The following is a 22,173-nucleotide window of genomic DNA, read 5'->3' as shown; positions in this document are numbered from 1 at the left end:
TGGCTCCAGAGTTACTGTAGATGGTGACTGCAGCCATGAAATTAAAAGACGCTTGCACCTTGGAAGAAAAGCTATGACCAACCTAGACAGCATATTAAAAAGCAGAGACATTACTTTGCCAACAAAGGTCCATCTAATCAAAGCTATGGTTTTTCCAGTAGTCATGTATGGATGTGAGAGTTGGACTATAAAGAAATCTGAGCACCAAAGAATTGACACTTTTGAACTGTGGTGTTGGAGAAGACTCTTGAGAGACCCTTAGACTGCAGTGAGATCAAACCAGTCCATCCTAAAGGGAATCAGTCCTGAATATTCATTGGAAGGACTGATGCTGAAGCTGAAGTTCCAATAAGTTAGCCACCTGATGCAAAGAACTAACTCTTTAGAAAAGACACTGATGAAGGCAGGAGGAGAAGGGGATGACAGAGGATGAGTGGTTGGATGGATCACTGACTCGATGGACACGAGTTTGAGCAAGCTCCTGGAGTCAGTGATGGACAGGGAGGCCTGGCATGCTGCAGTCCATGGGATTGCAAAGAGTCGGACATGATTGAGCGATTGAACTCAACTGACCAGGTAGCTTTATTATTGTATCCTTAAAAAAAAATCAAGCTGTGCCTTAACTAAAATAATTTAAAATATTCTAGGAGGAAAAGCTACTCCATTTTACTTGGAGCTAAAGTTCTTTTACAGTTCTCTAAAGGACACAGTGATAACACTGTAGATGTTAGACAGAAGTGCTGTCTCTTGAAATTACCCAGCTTTGTTGGTGGGGGGTGGCATTGTCAGGAACAGAGGGCCAAGAATAGTATAGACTTGGAAAAAACTGGATCAAGACAGTTCTTGGCTTTTTCTTGGCTCTCTGAGGAAGACACAGGGTGGAAATCACTCTCAATTTGATTCTGAATTACTTTTACATGATTTCCCCTAGGGGTTTGAGAGTTTCACTGAAATATCTCATCATTTAAACTATGGTTTTTACAATGCCATGCTTTACCTAAAATGTCTTTACTTTTTTTTTTCTTTTTTTTTTTTTTTTAGCTCTCTCTGACCAAGAACTCTTGGCCCAAAGTATTATCTTTATTTTTGCTGGCTATGAGACCACTAGCAGTACTCTTTCCTTCCTTCTATATATTTTGGCCACTCACCCTGATGTCCAGCAGAAGCTGCAGGAGGAAATTGATGCAACTTTCCCCAATAAGGTGAGTGATGATATCCAGAGAGAGAGGGGGAAGGTGAAGCGTGAGCATGATGGTCTTCTCATCACTTCTTAGGAGATTTCTGCCAAAAGCATAAGCATTAAATCATTTGCCTCCTTTCCCAGGTGGTGCAGTGGGAAAAAATCCAATCCTTCTTCCAATGCAGGAGATGCGGGTTTGATACCTGGGTTGAGAAGATACCCTGGAGTCAGAAATGGCAACCCACTCCAGTATTCTTGCCTTGGAAATCCCATGGACAGAGGAGCCTGGTGGGCTACAGTTCATGAGATTGTAAAGAGTCAGAGAAGACTAAGTTATTGAGCACAGCACATTTAGGAAGGATCTAAAGGATACAAAGCAAAGGGAGAAAACATAAGTAGTTCGTGCTACTCACAGCAATATAAGTACTTTGAAAAAAGTGCTGGTCCTGTGGTGTCAGTTATCAGAATAATGCCAAGTAAAATTCACAGAACTTCAGTAGCATCTAGCAGTAACAATTTATTTCTCTGGTGTCTGCATTTGTTGTTCAGGCACTACATTGTGTCGGACTCTTTGTGACCCCATGGACTGCAGCACGCCAGGCTTCCCTGTCCCTCACTATCTCCTGGAGTTTGCCCAAGTTCATGGTGTCTGCATAGTTATCTGTTGATATTGGCTGGACTTGCTGTGGTCTGGGCTGTGGTCTGTGGTGGATCTAGGCTGGCCTTCACTAAGTGGTTATGTTGCAGGAAGGGGGACCCCTTCAAGGGCCCGAAACTGGGCTCTTGTCGAACACTCAGAAATGAATCGCCCGAGGAGACACATGTGCTAACAAAGCAAGAGATTTTGTTGGGAAAGGGCACCCGGGTGGAGAGCAGGAGGGTAAGGTAACCCAGGAGAACTGCTCTGTCTCATGGCTTGCAGTCTCGGGTTTTATGGTGATGGGATTAGTTCCCAGGTTGTCATTAGCCAATCATTCTGACTCAGAGTCCTTCCTGGTGGTACATTCCTTATTCAGCCAAGATGGATGCTAGAGAGAAGGATTCTGGGAGGTGGTTGGACATGTGGTGTCTCCTTTTGACCTTTCCTGAACTCTTCCGGTTGGTGGTGGCTGATTAGTTCCGTGTTCCTTACCAGGACCTTCTGTCGTAAAACAACTCATGCAAATGGTTACTATGGCACCTGGCCAGGGTGTGCGGTTTCAGTCATTGTGCTTCCCCTAACAGTTGGACTGACTCAGCTCCACACATGCTCCTCACATGTCTCCATCTCTACATGTTTGCTTCTCAGGGCAGCAGTAGATGTCATGAGCAAGAGGCCTAATCCCTAATCCCTTCAACCTTCAAAACTCTGCTAGCATCACGCATAGCCAATATTCCACTGGCTCAACGTGAGCCACCTGACCAACCTGAGTTAGAATGGGAGGGCATCGCAGAGTTAATGGCAAAGGGAATGAACAGAGGAAATGGTGGAGAATTGGGACCATTAATTCAATCTACTGCCCTGTGTAAACTTTAGACTAGGTGGAGCCTGGTGTACAAGAAAGGATATACGGTAGGAAACAGGACATGAGTATGAGACCTGACTGGTTTTGGACCAGTCTTACGACATTTCAGAATCCTAGCTCCTTCGAATACTTTGTAGGGCCTGCATAAATTAGAGATGATGTTTCTTCTCTGGTAAACCCCATATTGGGATTCTTTTGATTACAAGAAGATCAAAAGGCCACTAACAGACCAAGGCTAGCTAAGGCATTGCATTCTCTCCTTTTTATAAGAATACTAATAATACTAGTACTATTGGCTGATATGTGCTTCTTACTTTATATGTCTGTTGTAAATACTTTATAAATATGTTTAATTTTCAAGAAATTCTTTATTAGTCAGGAGAGGCTAGCTTATACCTCAGTAACAGACAAGCCCTGGGATCTCAGGGGCTTTCATAGCAAAGTTTTCCATCACCCACGTGTACACGCTGAACATGGATTGTTAGTGGAGGATGGAGTGGACAGCTCTGCTTCATAGAGTCACCCAGGAAAACTGACTCAGAGCCTTCACCGTCTTATAATTGCCTTATCTGAAACATGAGGCCTTCTTGTCATCTGTGGAATAAGGACCTCAAGAGCTGCTTACTGGGTTTTCTACTGATTTGTCTCTGAACTGACATAATCACCTAAGTTCACAGCCTGTTGGCAAGGGTGATTTGGCCATAACCTCAAGTGTGCTGGGAAACATGTAGACTACATGGATGCTGGGTGAGCAGTGAGTGTCTCTGCCACACAACCCTCTGGAGGGTCAGCTCCCTCTCTCTCCATGTGACACATGAGAAACCTGAGCTACAGGGAGACGAAATACTTCCAGACACTAGTTGTGTACGTGGTGGTGATCAAGTCAAGCTGTGATCCAGGGTGTTGGCTCCTGAGCCACTCTTACCCTCTACAATGTTGCTCCTTAACTACAACCCCACGTGACAGCCATGTATCACCCCCCAGTGGTCTCAGATCTCAGCCAAAGCTGGAGTTCTTTGTGGTGTGCAGAGACCTGGCCCCTGGGGCTGCAATGGCTTGTTTAGACCTTCAGACCTTAGGGTCACACCTGTAGGAATAATAAGAGGCCCTTCTAGCAGCAGATGGTGGGGTTCTGATCCTTTTGTAACTTCCTTGTGTCCGAAATTGTGTTCTCATTCATACTCTTCATTTGCGGATTTGGTTCAGAAAGGAACTCGTTTCTCCCCAATTATTTATAGAGTTTTCATATATTGTTTCCAGACTGTATGTGTATAATGAAGAGAATGAGCAATCAGGAGTCTTCAACTAAGAACCTTCATGTTGAATAGGGGATTTGCTCTTTTATACATTCTTTCCTTGGTACAGATGTGTGGCCTCACTTTCAAAAAGAAACAGTGACTGTGGCCTATTTCACTTAAGAGCAAGGGTCCTAGTCTTGGTCATGTTTGTTCTCATGAGAGAGAAGATACACTCCATGATAACCTGTGGTGTTTCACAAACTAGAGAATTGTTCCAGTGTTCTTCCATTGTCATGACTACTGCCCATCTCAATGGGTGTTGAGAGGTCAAATGACATGTAAAATGTCTATAAATGCTAATGTTCTTTACCAATTTAAATTATTCCCTGGAGTTCCTAACATTTCACTAGGCCTACATAGATGGAGATGAAGGTTAACCTGATATCTTAATTTATCAAAGTCTTTCTCTTTCTTCCCAGGCGCCTCCAACCTACGATGTCCTGGCACAGATGGAGTATCTTGACATGGTGGTGAATGAGATTCTCAGAATGTTCCCAATTGCTGTTAGAATTGATAGGTTCTGTAAGAAGGATGTGGAAATCCATGGGGTGTCCATTCCCAAAGGGACAACAGTGGCAGTGCCAATCTCCGTGCTTCACAGAGACCCACAGCTCTGGCCAGAGCCTGAGGAGTTCCGTCCTGAAAGGTACAAGACTCCAGGGAAGGGGACCCCCTCTGATCCAGTTGCTCAGAGCATATTCTGGTGACTCTCATTATGGGTAACAAATGTGTTACTATATAATCACTTTATTTTACACCTTTTTATTGTTAAATGTCTTTTCTTATTCCAAGAATATTATTTGATTAAGTAATAATTAAAATTAAATAATAATTAAAATTTAAAATTTTACCAACTGTAAACTAGAAAAAAAAAATTTTAGCTTTGTACATTCTCAATACCTTAAGCTTTGCTGTTGTTTAAACACTAAGTTGTGTCCGACTCTTTGCAACCTCATGGACTGTGTCCCACCAGTCTCCTCTGTCTGTGGGATTTTCCAGGCAAGAATACTGGAGTGGGTTACCATTTCCTTCTCTAGGAGATATTCCTGACCCAGGGATTGAACCCATATCTTGTGCATTGGCAAATGGATTTTTTTTTTTACCTCTGAGCCATCATGGAAGCCCAGTAACTTAAGATGGGCCTCATTAATAGTGGAATGTAAGTCCTGTGGACATTTTTCTATGCATATACCCATTGTCAGAATGGCATTATATATAGTCTGATTTTCAATTGCTTACTTTATTTAACAGTAAACTATAAACAACATTCTGTGTTTTTTAAATATATTTATATGTCTTGCATCTGCTATAATTCACTTAACAGCTATATTATTTTAGGTGTGTTGGTTTTTATTCCTTAAAGTCTGTCGGTCTGTTCTCCTTAGTTCTTTGAATTCATCACTAACATTCCCATATTTCCATTGTTTTAAACATTGGCTGCCGTTTCCTCTATTATTATTGTGGGACTGTAGGCTGAGGACCTAGAGGTCTCATACCTGATGGTTCCAGCAGCCTCAGTGAGGATGGAGACACAGGTGCCCTCGTTCAGCTTGTGGCTGCAGACCTGAGTCAGCTCCCTTCTGCCTCAGTGTTTGGTGACCTTTCAGAGAGAAGTTCTCTGGTCTCTAGATGTCTAGACTTCCTCCTTGGAGGGGTTAATATTGTCTTCTGGGAATTCAGAGTCAGGGTCTGGTTTGGGCACAGATTGGACTCTGGAGAGAGTTGATGCTCTCCCATTTATTTTACGATGAGCAAGATTTGGATTGAACATTTTAGTGCACTAGCTGGATCTAGCCCTTTATGAGCCCCTGACTATAAGCTCCCTGACAGCAGGGACTGTGTCTTGTTCACCCTGGTGTCCCTAGCCCTAGCATAACCTGTACATGTAACATTGTTGAAAGAAGAGTCAGAGTCCACCAAGTCCTCCGTCCTGGACCAGCGAACCTCAGTGTCTCTCTCAAGCTCAGCAGCTCCCCCTCCTACAACCTCGGGAACCTGAAACCAGAGACCACGCACTGTACTTCCCTTTGATTCATTCAGCCGTCAAGCAGAGATGTAGTGCTCACCTGTGGGTGGCAGGGACTGGGCCAGGGAGTGAGAAATCCAAATGTTAAAGCCCATTATTAAGAGTTTTGGACATATACACTGTATATTCTATGGGCACATGTCTATGAATCATGTTTAATGTATCTGTTTGTGCCCATTCCCTGATCAACAGCCATCAACCAGGTCTGCATCACTCACATGATGCCCTTCGACTAATTCTCCATGCATCTGAAATCACATTGTCTGTAAATATTCCAGAATAGTCTCCAAAATAGGGACTCTAAAATACACAGAACCACGATGCCATTATTACTTACCCCAAATCCACATATTTTCTTAATATATTCAAGTATTGAGGAGTCAAATTTGAATTGAGCAGAGGTCTAACCATCAAGGACTTTATAGATCTGTGGAAATGATAGACATAGAAATCAGTGATTGAACCAGAGTAGAATTGAGTCATAAGCCCACATAAATCTATTGACTTCAACATCCTCTGTATGTGGGAGGAAGAGACACACAAACACAAGAGAAGGGGAAGGGAAAACAATTGAAAACTAACAATTAAAATATTCAGAGACATTTCTCCTGCTTCCTTCGTCTCTGAACACATGACCAATGTCAGTGTTTACAGAGGCAAGAACCCACTCTTCAGTCAGTCTCATTTCCTGTCTTTCAGAGCCTGAGCATGTTACCAACTTGAATGTAAATTTCATATTTAAAGATGCATTTTCTTTAATCATCCTTCATCTCATCTGCTCACCGGGACTGAAAGCTCCTGTGGGGTCTGGGGAATAGGAAGGCCCTGGGGCTTACCTTTCTGACAGCAAAATCACCACAGCAGGATTCAGTCATCTGCCCACAGGAGTCTCCCTTATGCTACTGGTTGAGGGTTTAAGTTGAAACCTCAGACCTGGAATTCCTGTGACTTTTCTGTTTCATTCACTTTTTCATCTACTGTTGTGGATCCAGGTTCAGTAAGAAGAACAAGGACAGCATAAATCCTTACATCTACCTGCCTTTTGGAGCTGGACCCCGAAATTGCATTGGCATGAGGTTTGCCATCATGAATATGAAACTTGCTGTCGTCAGAGTCCTGCAGAACTTCTCCTTCAAACCTTGTAAAGAAACACAGGTCAGCAGTTCGTTCTGCATAGTGTTTTACTGAGAATTTTTTTGAGTGAGATGTATCTCTCTGTATCTATAAGATTGTGATCTTTTTGGATAACAATTTAGTTTACTAGACAGAGAATCTGTTTGAAGCCATCTGTGACCTTTAATTGTCAACCATCCCTGGAGGGATAAGTCTGTGGCTTCATAAAGACCCAACTGTAAAGGTCATCTAGAGTCAGTGCAATTAGCATGACATGACTGTACAAAGTCAGTGAACTTGAAGAACTTTTAAAATTTGGTTTCATATCCACTGGAAGGAAGGAAAATGTTGTACAAAGTCGTGAGAGCAGTGATGACCTTGTCATGGCTTTTCAGTGATGCCCTTCTGCATGGGAACTTACAGAAGCTCTCCTGACAGTGATTCTCAGCCACTATTTGTGCAAAGAAATTACTGGGGAGCAATATCCCGATGCCAAGGTCATCTCAGCATCTCTAAGATAATTCCCCCAGAGTGTGGTGTTGAGGGCACCCCCACTGATCCTCCTGTGCAGCCACAGTGGTCCCTGAGTGAAAGCATTTCTGCCAGATGGGAAGGCTTCCCACAGCCCCTCACCTGCCAGGGATCCTGCTGCCATCCAGCTGGGCCCCCTTTACATTCTAACAATGACTGTGTCCTTCCTGTCCACCCTCCAGTCCGTTCTCCCCCTTCGAGTTCCAGTTCAGTCCCGAGCCCCTCCATGCGGCCTGCCCGTCCAGGCCAGCGCCCACTCTCCCCTCTGCTGTGTTTACAGGCACCACAGGCTGGCGTCGTGGGGCCTACCACCTAACAATACTTTGTCCCTGAACCAGCCAGTTTGGTTCTTTTGTTTCCTTTGTACCTAACAAGGTCTTTAACTCTGTCCCCTCATTTTATTCCTTCCATAAATGCCCAGTGGTGCCTTGATGTCATCAGGCAAATGTTTAAGGAGTGACTTGCAGTTGATTAGAGCTCTTGGACACAAATTTGGAACAGTTTCAACTTTAAAAATTTAACAAATATCATTTGTGTACTTGCTTGTTTTATGTGTCTCTGTGTGTGTCTATCTGTAGGAAAAATTCATACCATTTGAAAGTTTAAAATAACAATTTGTTGCAGTTATAGAAAGACCTGAAATCTCTCCACTGAGGAGTACACAGAACAGCTGCCATTGATTCTTGTCAAGCTCGGCCCTTTAATAAGTCTTATTTCTAGGAGCCACACATTTAATAAGCAGCAGTTCCCCTTGAGTAGCTTTCTTGGGGAAGAGGAGGACAGAGATGTTTCCATCTTACTTTCAGGCATCTGTGTGGTCATCCTGTAAGGGCAAGCACACAGGGGACTCAGCTCTGAGAGAAAGGGGGCCTCAGGCACACCTGGAAAAGGCAGATGCCCCCTGTAAGCTCCACCCAGTCCCCCACAGACTGGAGCTTCTCCCTCCACAGACACTTACTTGTCCTTCAGTCAACTGAGGTTAGGTTCCCCCAACTCCCCACTCTGTTGGTTCCCCCAACACAGAGGGAGTGACTGGATGAGAAAGGGGCTAAATATCTCAGACAAAACACTGTAGATCATCAGAAGTTCACCATTTGTACTATGCTTGGGAACCAAGGGACCTTTAAAAAAAAAACAGGTATAATGCTTCATAGGCATAGTGCTCAGTCAATATTTTTGTGCAAAATGAATGATGGATGAATGCTTGCTTTCCCTATCCAGTCTTGACATAACTTACAGAGTAAGTACAGAGAATCAGAGATAAAGAGGGGAATCTGGATGCATGTGATCAAAAGGTACAAACTTCTGGTTATGATAAATAAGTACAGGGATATCACATAAAATGTGATGGTTATAGTTTTTAGACACTTTTAATATAATTAAAATAAAATTATAAAATTTTAGACCTAAATTTTAACATAAAATTATAGACATTTTTATGTAGTAGAAGAGAACAGATCCTAAAAGTGCTCATGAGAGGAAAACAGTATTTTTTATTTTTCTATCTCTATGAGTTGATGGATGTTAACTAAACTTATTGTGGCTGTAATTTCATGATATATGTAAGTCAAATATTTATACCATAAATCATTTATATCTCAATAAGTTGGAATTAAAAAAATATTAAGTGAATAATAAGGGAGTACTAGAAGTGACTTTGTACCCATATATTTTATAACATGTTAAACAGACCAATTTTCTGAAAGTTATAATCTATTAAAATTGAATCAAGGAAATATTGGCAGCCTGCCCCTCCCTATAGCTATTGAACACATTGAATTGGTAGGTTAAAAAAAATAAAAAATACACAATGCTAAAAGTAGCTGGTATATTCTTGTAAAGCATTGTTGTCTGAAATGTATCTTGTCTACTTTGCTTCTCTTGTTGGCGGTGCTTCATTCATTGGTTCTCTTATGCTTGCTTAACTTTGCAGATCCCCTTGAAAATAACCAGTCAAGGACTTTTAAGACCAGAAAAACCTGTTGTTCTAAAGGTTGTGTCCAGAGATGGAACCATAAGTGGAGCTTGACTTTCCCTAAAGACCTGGGCTTTATTCTTCAAGGAGCTGTGTCCCAGAATTTCAGGGGGTTTGATTTACTTTGTAGTAAAACTCAGAAATAAAGATGGGCTTCATCTGTTGTACCTGCTGGATGACTAGGGTATCTGCACATTTGTTTAGCTTTCTCAGTGTCTGTGTTTTTATATTGTGTAACATGAAAGAGGTGACTAATGAGGGCTGGATATGTACACTCAGCTTATCTGACTATCAAAGGACCATCTCCACCCACCCGCAGTTAGTAACATCTACTCCAGAGCACTGATCAAGAAAGAAAATGTCTCAACAGTTTTGTCAGCAAATTAATGAAAACAAGAATTATTGTGGTGGCTGAAGTTCTGACATTTATTTATATATCACAGGTTTTATTTTATATATCCCAAATCAAATATTCTATTGAGCAGCTCTATAACAACTCTTTACAAAAGTGTTATTTGATACTTTTAATACATCCTGCACTTTAGGGGGAATGTGTACAACTGAGTCAGGGAGAGCCAGTGACCAAACACTTGGCCATCACAATCCCTGGTGGGTGGGGACTTTTTCAAAACTGCTGTTTGTTATGTTACATGGGTAAGAATTAATCCACAGTGATTTTGCCCATTTCTCAGAGAGTATGTTCATAGTTTAAATCTATGTTTTTTGAGCACATATTTTATATAACAACAGACACACATATACTATTAGTTTTGATTAAAAAATTTCATCCCATCTCCCCTGATATTTCTAGAAGGCAGGAAACAGATTTTCTTGAAGCGTCTTTGTATTCCACCCTCAATACCCAACTGTCTTAACACAATGAACATGGAATAAAAGATGGTTGGTTGGTCAGTTGATTGGGGAGAAAGGCTACAAGCACTGGTCACTTTCAGTTGATACCAGAAGCTGCACACAGTCCTTCCTTTCCCATTTCTGCCCCTCCCATCCACAACCCATTCATTGCTAGTGTTTTCCTCGATAGTCCAGCCCTAAAGTCATTGAGGGAGCACAGACGATGGGCAGCCTTACATTCAGGGTGTGGGCAGAGAAGGGGGGCTTAGTGGCTCCGAGTTGTAGACTGCGTAGAGAGGGGGAAAGTATCCACAGAAACAGCAGGCTGGCATGAGTGTGGGAACATAGGCTAGGAGAAAGGAGTGTCCACCCTGAAGAGTGGTCTGGTCAGGGCAGCCAGAGCCTAAATAGGGTGTGGAGGTCTGAGGAGGATGAGGAGGGCACCATGAGTAGAAAGGGGTTTGAGTGGCAATAGCTACATAAAGGGGAATTGATCAAGTAAATAAACATATTATGGATAATGCTACTGTAGAAGAGCAGAGAAATAGCTCCAGAAGGAATGAAGAGACTGAGCCAAAGCAGAAATAACACCCAGTTGTGTATGTGTTTGGTGGTGGAAGTAAAGTCCAATCTGTAAAGAACAATATTGCATAGGAACTTGGAATGTTAGATCCATGAATCAAGGTAAATTGAAAGTGGTCAAACAGGAGATGGCAAGAGTGAACATCAACATTTTAGGAGTCAGTGAACTAAAATGGACAGGAATGGGTAAATTTAATTCAGATGACCATTGTATCTACTACTGTGGGCAAGAAGCCCTTAGAGGAAACGAAATAGCCCTCACAGTCAACAGAAGAGTCTGAAATGCAGTACTTTGGTAAAATCTCAAAAATGATGGAATGATTTCAGTTCATTTCCAAGGCAAACCATTCAGTATCACAGTAATCCAAGTCTCTGACCCAACCATTAATGCCAAAGAATCTGAAGTTGAAGATTTCTATGAAGACCTATAAGACCTTCTAGAACTAACTCCAAAACACCAGTTTCATCATAGGTGACTGGAATGCAAAATTAGAAGGTCAGGAGATACCTGGAGTAACAGGCAAGTTTGGCCTTGGAGTACAAAATGAAGCAGGACAAAGTTTAGCAAAGTTTTACCAAGAGAACCCACTGGTCATAGCAAACACCCTCTTCCGAGGTTGCACGAGAGCTGACTTTACACATGGACATCACCAGATGGTCAATATTGAAATCAGATTGACTGTATTCTTTGTAGCCAAAGATGGAGAAGCTCTATACAGTCAGCGAAAACAAGACTGGAAGCTGATTGTGGCTCAGATCATAAACTCCTTATTGCCAAATTCAGACTTAAATTGAAGAATGTAGGGAAACCACTAGGCCATTCAGGTATGACCTAAATCAAATCCTTTTTGATTATACAATGGAAGTGACAAGTATATTCAAGGGATTAGATCTGATAGAGTGCCTGAATAACTATGGACCAAGGTTTGTAACATTGTACAGGAGGCAGTGATCAAAACCATCCCAAGAAAAAGAAATGCAAAAAGACAAAATGGTTGTTTGAGGAGGCTTTACAAATAGCTAAGAAACAAAAGAAGCAAAAGGCAAAGGAGAAAAAGAAAGATACACCCAATACCCATCTGAATGCAGATTTCCAGAGAATAGCAAGGAGAGATAAGAAATGATTTTTAAGTGAACAATGCAAAGAAATAGGGGGTAAAAATAGAATGGGAAAGACGAGAGGTCTCTTCAGGAAAATTAGAGATACCAAGGGAATATTTCATGCAAAGAAAAGCAAAATAAAGGATAGAAACAGTATGGACCTAAAAGAAACAGAAGATATTAAGAAGAGGTGGGAAAGAAACACAGAAGAACTATACAAAAAAGATATTCATGACCCAGATAAGCACGATGGTGTGATCACTCACCTAAGCCAGACATCCTGGAGTGTGAAGTCGCAAGTGGGCCTTAGGAAACATCACTACAAACAAAGCTAGTGGAGGTGATGGAATTCCAGTTGAGCTATTTCAAATCCCAAAAGATGATGCTGTGAAAGTGCTGCACTCAATATGCCAGCAAATTTGGAAAACTCAGCGGTGGTCACAAGACTGGAAAAGGTCAGTTTCATTCCAATCCCAAAGAAGGGCCATGCCAAAGAAAGTTCAAACTGCCACACAATTGCACTCATTTCACACCCTAGCAAAATAATGTCCAAAGTTCTTCAAGCTAGGCTTCAACAGTATGTGAACTGAGAACTTCCAGATACACAAGCTGGATTTAGAAAAGGCGAAGGAATCAGAGATCAAATTGCCAACATCCATTGGATCATAGAAAAAGCTTGAGAATCCCAGAAAAACATCTACTTCAGCTTCATTGACTACACTAAAGCCTTTGACTGTGTAGATCATAAGGAACTGTGGAAAATTCTTCAAGAGATGGAAATACCAGACCATCTTACCTGCTGCCTGAGAAATCTGTATGCAGGTCAAGAAGCAACAGTTAGAACCATACATGGAACAACGGGCTGGTTCAAAATTGGGAACGGAGTATGTCAGGGCTGTGTACTGTCATCCTGCTTATTTAACTTATATGCAGAGTACTTCATATGCAATGCCAGGCTGGAAGAAACACAAGCTGAAATCAAGATTGTGGGGAGAAATATCAATAACCTCAGATATGCAAATGACACCACCCTTATGGCAGAAAGCAAAGAGGAACTGAAGAGCCTCTTGATGAAGGTGAAAGAGGAAAGTGAAAAAGCTGGCTTCAAACTCAACATTCAAAAAGCCAAGATCATGACATCTGTCCCGTCACTTCATGGCAAATAGATAGGGAAACAATGGAAAGGGTGAAAGACTTTATGTTCTTTTTTTTTCTTTTTTCCATTTATTTTTATTAGTTGGAGGCTAATTACTTTACGATATTGTAGTGGTTTTTGTCATACATTGACATGAATCAGCCATGGATTTACATGTATTCCCCATCCCGATCCCCGCTCCCTCTCCACCTGATTCCTCTGGGTCTTCTCAGTGCACCAGGCCCTAGCACTTGTATCATGCATTTTCTTTGGCTCCAGAATCGCTGCACATAGTGACTGCAGCCATGAAATTAAAAGACGTTTTCTCCTTGGAAGAAAAGCTACAACAAACCTAGACAACATTTTAAAAAACAGAGGCATTGCTTTGCCAACAAAGGTCCATCTAGTCAAAGCTATGGTTTTCCCAGTAGTCGTGTATGGATGTGAGAGCTGGAGAATAAAAAAGACTGATTGCCAAAGAACTGATGGCTTTGCACTATGGTGCCAGAGAAGACTCTTGAGAGTCCCTTGCACAGCAAGAAGATCAAACAAGTCCATCCTAAAGGAAATCAACCCTGAATATTTAGTGGAAGGACTGATGCTGAAGTTGAAGCTCCAATACTTTGGCCACCTGATGCCAAGAGCCCATTCACTGGCAAAGACCTGATGCTGGGAAAGATTGAAGGCAAGAGGAGAAGAGGATGACAGAGGATGAGATGGTTGGATGGTATCACCAACTCAATGGACATGAGTTTGAGCAAACTCCCAAAGATGGTAAAGGACACGGAAGTCTGGTATGCTGCAGTCCATGTGGTCACAAAGAGTCAGATACAACTGAGCTACTGAACAGCAGCAGTGAATAATGGAAGACAGGTTTCTCCCTGTTAGAGAAGGGAGTCCCTGGTCCAGGAAAGGGGAACCAGCAGAAACCCCGTGGAGTCAGAGATTGGAACTGCATGTATCAGTGTACATCCTTGCTTTTCTTTGTAGACAAATGGTAGCTAGTTAGTTGGGTGATGCACTACAGATGGATAGGTGATATAGATAGAGAGATGACAGATAGATATAGATAGATGACATGTGTCTGTGTGGTGGGTGGGGAATCTGCAGCTGGAGTCCTGTTCAGGGCCCTGAGCTCATACAGCCGGACAGACCCCCACCCCCACCCCAACCCCAATTAGTATCCAGGAAATAATATCCCGAACACTTACGACTCAGTGCCTCTTCATGCAGCAGGGGGGAAAGGAGACATTTAAACATAATAAGAATAAAAAAGGTAAAGATTCAGAGTCAGCAAACTCCCAGCCTTTTTTAAAATTTATTTTTCACCTACAACTTGAACTCATGTCTCCTTCTGCTAACAAACAACACAGTTCATAAGTTGTGCTTACTCTATAATGCTTGTCTTTTTTGGCTACTACTTGAAACTCGTATGAGCTCATGTGAGTGAACATTTCTAGAGGGTTTGCTAAGGATCAGGTGTGTGGTGGGCAAGGTCACATGTTCTAGTCCCCCAGTGACACCAGGACTCTGACCTACAGGTTCAAACCTCAAGCCCCTCAGGTCACGGATCAGGGTCTGGTCTGATCTGGGCTCCTATAGAAAGCGAAAGACATAGTTATCAACCCTCATTCTACAGATCAGGCAACTGAGGCTGAGCAGATTTAAATAACCCACCTAGGGCCTGCACATCAGTCACATTCTGTGGATGCCTTCTAGGCAGCTGTGTACACAGTAGAGAGAATAGGTGTCCCAGGAGCCCAGAGAAGCCTCAGGGACCTGGTGGACAAGGTTCCCAGCCACACCGTTCACTTGCCCTCTCTCCCTCTGGCAAATTCTCACAGATTACTAATTAACATTGTTACAAAAAGTCAAAATCCCAGAAATTTTACTATATCACAACCACTAAGATGCTCATGTTAAAAAAGGGAAAACGAAAGTGTTGGTGACAATGTAGAGGAAATGTGGAAACCTCATCTATTGCCGGTGGGGATGTAAAGGTGCAGCAAATCTGTGGAACAGTTTGGCAGCTCCTCGCGTATTTAAGCATAGAATTATGGACTGTGTTGTTTGTTAGTTGTATGACTGCAAAACTGCACTCCTGAGCAGATGCCTAAGAGAACTGAACACAATTTCTCAAACAAATACATACACCTGCGTGTTCATAACACCACTCTCCACAATAGCTAAAGGGTAGAAACAAGGCAAACCAGTGGATGAATGGATAAACAGATCGTGATGTAGCCATACAATAGTTGCTTCTTCAGTTATCAAAGACATGAAATACTAATACATGGTACAAGAGAGATTAATTTTAAAAGCACACAAATGAAATAATTTGGACACAAGAGACCACACATTGCATGATTCCATTTATATGAAACATTTGGAAGGGGCACATCCATGAAGACAGAATGTCCATGAGTGGTGGCCAGGGGCTGGGAGAGGAGAGAGTGGGGGAGGAGCTGCCCATGGGCTCAGGAGTGCCCTCTGGTGGAAGGGGAGTGTGCTGGAACTAGAGGAGGTGGAGGCACCGCACTGTGAATGTGCTAAATGGCCCCGAATGGTTGATGTCATGCCATGTCAGTGTGACCTTGGTAAATGTTTTTAATCTCAGGACTTTATCCTAAGAAATACAACACAGGTCACTGTAATACCAGAAAGCCCTGTGGCTTTTCCCAGACATCCTGCACATCCTTCAGGTCCCTGCTGAGCTATCCGGGGTGGAACCTTGCTCCTAGAATTACAGGATCCCTAACTTGGCCTGTGATCTGATTAGCAGTAATACAAATTGGTTGATTTAGACATTGTGCTTTGCAACCAAGAAACACACTCAGCAATGGTAGTGATGATAAGCTGGACCATTTTCACAGCCTGAATGTCCTCTCCGCTTCTCCTCTTAGGCAAACTCTGCTCTGTCCCTGGGACGGCAAGCAGTGTCACCTCTTCTGGGAAGCCCACCCATCCCTACAGTGGCTCCACATCCCACTTATCTCCGCCTTTCCCATCCTCCTGATGCCTTTGGAGGTGTCTGCGTGCATGGAGCACCCCACCTAGGTAAGCACCCTTTGTAGTAGTTATACACCTGTTTAACCTCCTCTCGCTGGTGAGGCTGGGACAGGTGACTTGCTTCTAATAAGTGGAATATGGCCAAAGAGACAGGATGCCACTCCTGGGATTAGGTTATGAAAAGACTGTGACTTCATCTGGGGCACCCCCTCTCACTCCCTCACTCTGGAGAAAGTGGCTGCCATGTTTTGAGCTGCCCTATGGAGAGACCCCAGTGGCAGAGATCTGCGGGGGCTGCTGGGCCACAGTCAGCGAGGAACTGAGTCCTTGAACTGAGGATCTGAATCCTGCTAGACCACCTGGAGGACCTGAAAGTGGGGCCTTCCCTGGTTGAGACTGTGGATGAGACACATCCCAGCCTGACAGCAGGACTGTAATCTCATGAGAGAGCTTGAGCTAGAGGTTCCAAAGGTAGCTACACCTGGCCTCCCAACCCACGGAGCTGTGACATAGTAAACGCTCACTGTCTCAAGGGGTTATATTTGGGGATAATCTGCTAGACAGCATAGACATTTAGTGCACCTGCTCTGGTCTCTGTTCTTGCAACAACTGCAGGGACCATCTTTGCATGAATTCCAACTGAGTTTGTGCAGTGAAGCCTGACTGTGCCTCTCAACCTAGCAATTCATCTGTAATAGAGAAGTTTTAGAGAATTACTTCCCTGTGGGAGGAATATTTCCCAAAGAGAAAGGGAAACCAGTAGATACCCTCTTCCCCCTTCCTTCCCTTGAATGGGCTACTCTGTAGGTAGTGGTCATATGGCCTGTCAGAAGATGGTCTGTTGATCAAAAAGTTGATTGTCTTTGATACCAAGTGTTAGCCAGGTTGGTTAATGAATTATATAGACTCTCCTTCCATGCTTTTTCTTATTTTCCTTCACCCTCCACCCCTGGATCAAATTTCTCATAAGATAGTAGCACAAAATTCTGTATCTCAGGCTCCCCTTTTATGGGAAAGCAAGTTAAAGCACATGTGTTCCTTGAAAGCTACTTTAAAACTCTCTGGATGTGAAGCTTCCTTGTGGGAAGATCTTGACTTCCACCTAATTTTATTTTATGATTTTTTTTTTTGGCTATTTAACTTTCTATTGTTCTCAGATTGATTTTGGTCAGTTATGTTTTCCTAGGAACTAGCCTGTTGCTTGTGATATTTGAACTAATGTTTTTCACAGTTCTTGAAATTGACAGAAAGTGAAAGTCGCTAAGTCGTGTCCATCTCTTTGTGACCCCATGGACTCTACAGTCCTTGAAATTATCCAGGCCAGAATACTGGAGATGGTAGCCATTCCCTTCTTCAGGGGATCTTCCCAACCCAGGACTGAACCGGGGTCTCCTGCATCTCAGGCAGATTCTTTACCAGCTTAGCGGCCAGGGAAGCGCACAGTTCTCAGCAACAATTAAATTAATAGATATGAATAGATTACCATGGAGTGTGGCATGTTCTTCAGGCACATGTCTCTTCCATAACAATCTTAGTATATGAAAATTTTTAAGTTAGGTGTTCCCTGCTGTGGAATGAAGGGGCACAAATGTGCCCTGTGTGATTTCCCCTTGCAGATCAAGGTCATTTGCATTGATTAGAATGTTGCTATTGTTGGTCAGTCGCTCAGTCATGCCTGACTCATGGACTGCAGCACGCCAGGCTTCCCTACCCCTCCCTGTCTTCCAAAGTCGGCTCAAACTCATGTCCATTGAGTCGATGATGCCATCCAACCATCTCATCCTCTGCCGCCTCCTTCTCCTTTTGCCTTCAATCTTTCCCAGCATCAGGATCTTTTCCAGTGAGTTGGCTCTTTGTATCAGATGGCCAAAGTATTGGCGCTTCAGCTTCAGCATCAGACCTTCCAATGAATATTCAGGGTTGATTTCCTTTGAGGTTAGCTGGTTTGATCTCCTTGCTGTCCAAGGAATTAGAACATGACACTGCCTAAATTTCAGTCCTCAATGATAACTAGCCTGTCACCACTGGGATAGACTCCAACTAGCTGGACCAGGCCCTGAGGTAAACAGAGCAGCATATGGTCCTATGTGGTTAGTGAGAAAAGTCATTGTAACTGAGAATGTGTTTTGGGGAAGATGAAGGCATATAGATTCCAGAATGATTTTGTTCCCAGAAGAATAAGAAAGGCTTTTAGTTTAATAGAGTCAATTAATTTGTCAATACTTACCAGATGATACCCCAACATGCCATGTTGAATGTATTTTGTGTACCTCTCAGTCGAGAACATGAAGAGGTTGATCCTCATAACCTGCACCTGTCCTGTCCATGCTGCAATGAGATGGAGTCCTTGGTTTTCAAGACCCATTAGGGAACACCTGGGCAGGGGTAGTCATGGAGGTAGGACCCAGAATTTTAACCAGTTTCTGTTGCAGCCTGGGGTCTCACTATTACACACAGTGACCCTCATCATGAAACAGCAAACCTTGAATATTGGCATTTTAGAGCAGCAGTAAACTTGCCAATCTTTCTCTACATTAGTTTCTTTACAACATAGTTTGATTGGAAGTTTTGTGGAAACCACTTGCAGTCACCGGGCCTCAGTTTTTACATGTGTAAACTGGAGATTATGTCTTGACCCTGTTTAGCAGGCCCAAAAAAGACACCAGAAGAAGGAAGTAATGTATCAGAATTCCTGGGACTTTTGATCCTACTTTTCCTGGGGATCATCTTCCAGCTTCCCATGTCTATCCTTTGTTGGTACTAAGCTTGTATCCATTTCTCTCCTTTGCTACCTGTCTGTAGGGCTCCATTATCCCAGAGATTCCAAAGGTATGCCCCATACTGAGGTTGCTTGTATGTCTCACGTCCTCCTCTGAGGGGCTTCCCCCAAGGGAGGGGACTATAAAGGTTTCTAGCCCACAGCCCAGCACAATACCTGCATCTGACATTCACACACTTGGCCTTGCCTCAGTGAATAGATGAATAGATATATTCAGGTATTGTATTTCCAGTGGTAGCTATGGATTTCAACAGGGGCCTCCGGGAAAAAGTATGAACCAAAAGTTGATAAGCTATGATGGTAGAAACACCATGCTACATGACAAGATCCCATGGAAATCCAAAGGGCAGGTGCCATAGTTGGGACTTACTGCAATTTACCAGTGAGACATCCACCCAATCAGGCCAGTGTTGGGCAGCCCTGGGGACTTTCAGGTCAGAGGGATGTAAAGTACTGGTGACAGTTGAATATCACTTTCTCCAAAAGGACTGAAAATGAGAAAAGATGAAGGGAGAAGGAAATGTACAAACACAGGTGAAATGTTCTTTGTCTCTATTGAGTTTTAAGAACTTTTGAAGTTTTGTTTTTCATATAATTCAGAGCTTCTCAGGCCAAAGGGATACAGGATTTGATCAGAGTGAAGACAATGGACCAGAGTATATTTCAGACCCCCAGTCCTATTGTTTCTCCCATTAGAATGGGTGGGGTCACAGATGCCACTGACATCAATTCTAGCCCTCCTCTTTACTAACTCTTTGCTTCCCATTAATAATTTTCAACCTAATCAATGAAAGGTAAGCAACTGCTCTGACTACCCCCTTTGCCCTGTAGAAAACCATCATGTCATCTTTATGGACTCCTGTGCATCTATATGCCACATCCCTGGTGGATAAGGAGGTTGGAGGTCCACTTGGTCATTGGCTGCTTTCTCCACTTAACTCTCCTCATACCCATTGATCTTGGACTTGTGGCCTTTCCAGAGAGAAGGGGTCATTCTTTGGTCAGGAATCTGTAACTGCTGTACACTGAAGACCCCGAATCGATGCCATTGGTGCAGCCATCATCGCATGGTCCATGTCCTGCCTCTCTTTCTGGGGTCCTCTTGTCAACAGCATCCTGATGGATCCACCTGAATGTTCAGGGATGGAGGCCATGGCCGGCCAGCTCCTCTTGTTGGGTTACTGATCCTGGGAGATGATGTGGTCACCAAATAGCCACAGGGAATGGATACACAGAGGCCCAGGATCCTTACTACACCAACTCAAGTCCACCAATCTTTCTGACTCTCACCCTGCAGAAAGCACTTTGCTATCAACCAAGGACACAGGGTGACTTTTACTCAGGCTATAACCAAAGTCTCAATATGATAAGGGGAATAGATGTGGAAATCAACAGTGGTTCTGGAGAATATTAGAACCATAATAGAATTGTGTGCAGGGGATACAGTTGCCCAGAAGAGGAAGTGGTTATTCCTGTTTAAGGAGGTTGGTTAGCAGAGTCTCAAAACCATGTTCTTTCTGAGTTAGAATTTGAAGGATGACTCGGTGCCTCATAGGGAAACAAGGGTATCAAGGTTGAGGAAGGTGTTTGGGTAAAGATCTGTAGACCTAGCTTGTTTGAATGATCTCAAGTATTAAAGTTCAGACAGTTACAGAGATAGAGTTTAGAGAATATTTATTGCTAGTGGTTTTATTTGAACTTTATTTGAGTTTTCCTAACCTTTGAACTTACTGATAACACTGATTGAGTTGTTATTGAATTCCCAGAGAACATGAACACAACGGAGGTCAAAGGGTAATGTCCATGATGTTTTCCCAACTATCAAGGCTGCAGGTGGAGCCCAGGTATCCCTTCACTGGCTGCAGCTCCAGCTCCACCCACTCCCCAGCACATAAACATTTCATTGCTTCGTTGGATCATCACAGAGCGTGAAAGGAAGCAAGTGAAGAGGAGCACATAGAGCTGAAAAGAAACTCAGAGGAGGGATCCCAGAGGAGAGTGGCCATGGAGCTGATCCCAAGCTTTTCCGTGGAAACCTGGGTTCTCCTGGCTACCAGCCTGGTGCTCCTCTATGTGTGAGTAACTGTAAAGTCTGATCTCTGCAACCTTGGACTTGCATGGTCATGAGGTCCCACTTTCCCTTTAGTGTTTTGAGGATTGGTTTATGGAGCGCAAGTAGCTTAAGCTATGGATGCTATAGACACCAATGGGGTTATTATGGATCTTAACTCAGTTCTGTTGAAGGAGCAAACAACCAACCCTCGCCCCCAGCCCTGGCAGTTACAGTTACAGTCTTTTCTGTAACTACAAAGACTCAGCCACAGCAGAGCAACTAAGCATTCACACAGAGAGTTTAGTGATTCTATTTGTTCCCAGGGATGATAGACTACTAATTTTCATGGACCCAGACTGATCAACCAGAATCTGCCAGGGGAAGATTTAAAGAAGCTAGTCCCTGTGCAGTGGGGCACTCTCCCCTTCTCTAGTTCTGGGGATCCTGGAGACACAAAGTAACTTGGGATTTGTCTCCTTATCTTCACCTTCTTGGTCCAGTATCTGCTATAAGAAGAGTGTTGAAAGAATGGCCCCTGTGTCACGCAAGGGGTTTCTGCTCCCTTCCTTCCCTCCCCAGATGGCATTTCCACAAGGCATCTGGTCACCCAGAGCTGGAGACTGATCACACTTCGGATCAGCTCTTCCCCTTTTTCTATGCCCTCCCCATGGCACTCCTGCCAAGACTCAATTCCCTCAACCTGTACTATGCAGAACTACCTACCCCTAAGTGAGAGATCTTTAGTGGAGAGGAGACTTGGCAGAAACCCTGAAATTATATTCATTTCTTTCAGCTATTCCTCCCCTCTCTGAGAGCTTTAACATCAGCATAAATTTGAGAGTTTATGTAACACATTGAAAGTGTGGAAGGAAAATTGATTTGCTCTTGTTGTGATGGCAAAGAAAGGAACTGGGGTGGAAATAGTTCATCACCCCCATTTTGAGAGTAAGTGTTCATACCTCCACCACCTGCCCTGGAGGACGGATCCAAACATCCAGGTGGGCTTGGCCAAGGTGCATCTGCTGCATCTTCAA

At 43.2% G+C, this 22,173-nt stretch overlaps 2 protein-coding genes across 3 annotated transcripts in view; both read left to right on the top strand.

Annotated features, from left to right (window-relative positions):
* LOC133063811 (cytochrome P450 3A24-like) overlaps positions 1-9,807 on the top strand; it is a 51,926-nt gene extending 42,119 nt beyond the window's left edge. For both annotated transcript variants that reach the window (XM_061153640.1, XM_061153641.1), the window contains 4 exons: positions 1,042-1,202; positions 4,403-4,629; positions 7,002-7,164; positions 9,587-9,807. In XM_061153640.1, coding sequence (XP_061009623.1) covers positions 1,042-1,202; positions 4,403-4,629; positions 7,002-7,164; positions 9,587-9,682 — 647 coding nt within the window. In that variant the 3' untranslated portion in view covers positions 9,683-9,807. The remainder of the gene's footprint in view (positions 1-1,041; positions 1,203-4,402; positions 4,630-7,001; positions 7,165-9,586) is intronic.
* Positions 9,808-16,201: 6,394 nt separating this feature from the next.
* LOC133063801 (cytochrome P450 3A28) overlaps positions 16,202-22,173 on the top strand; it is an 89,294-nt gene continuing 83,322 nt past the window's right edge. Inside the window, exons 1-2 of the mRNA XM_061153604.1 lie at positions 16,202-16,355; positions 20,853-21,161. Coding sequence (XP_061009587.1) covers positions 21,091-21,161 — 71 coding nt within the window. The 5' untranslated portion in view covers positions 16,202-16,355; positions 20,853-21,090. The remainder of the gene's footprint in view (positions 16,356-20,852; positions 21,162-22,173) is intronic.

Source organism: Dama dama, chromosome 10 (assembly GCF_033118175.1).
Source record: "Dama dama isolate Ldn47 chromosome 10, ASM3311817v1, whole genome shotgun sequence".
NCBI lineage: Eukaryota > Metazoa > Chordata > Mammalia > Artiodactyla > Cervidae > Dama > Dama dama.
The sequence above is the reverse complement of the archived record's forward strand: the minus strand, read 5'-3'. Positions and strand labels throughout refer to the sequence as shown.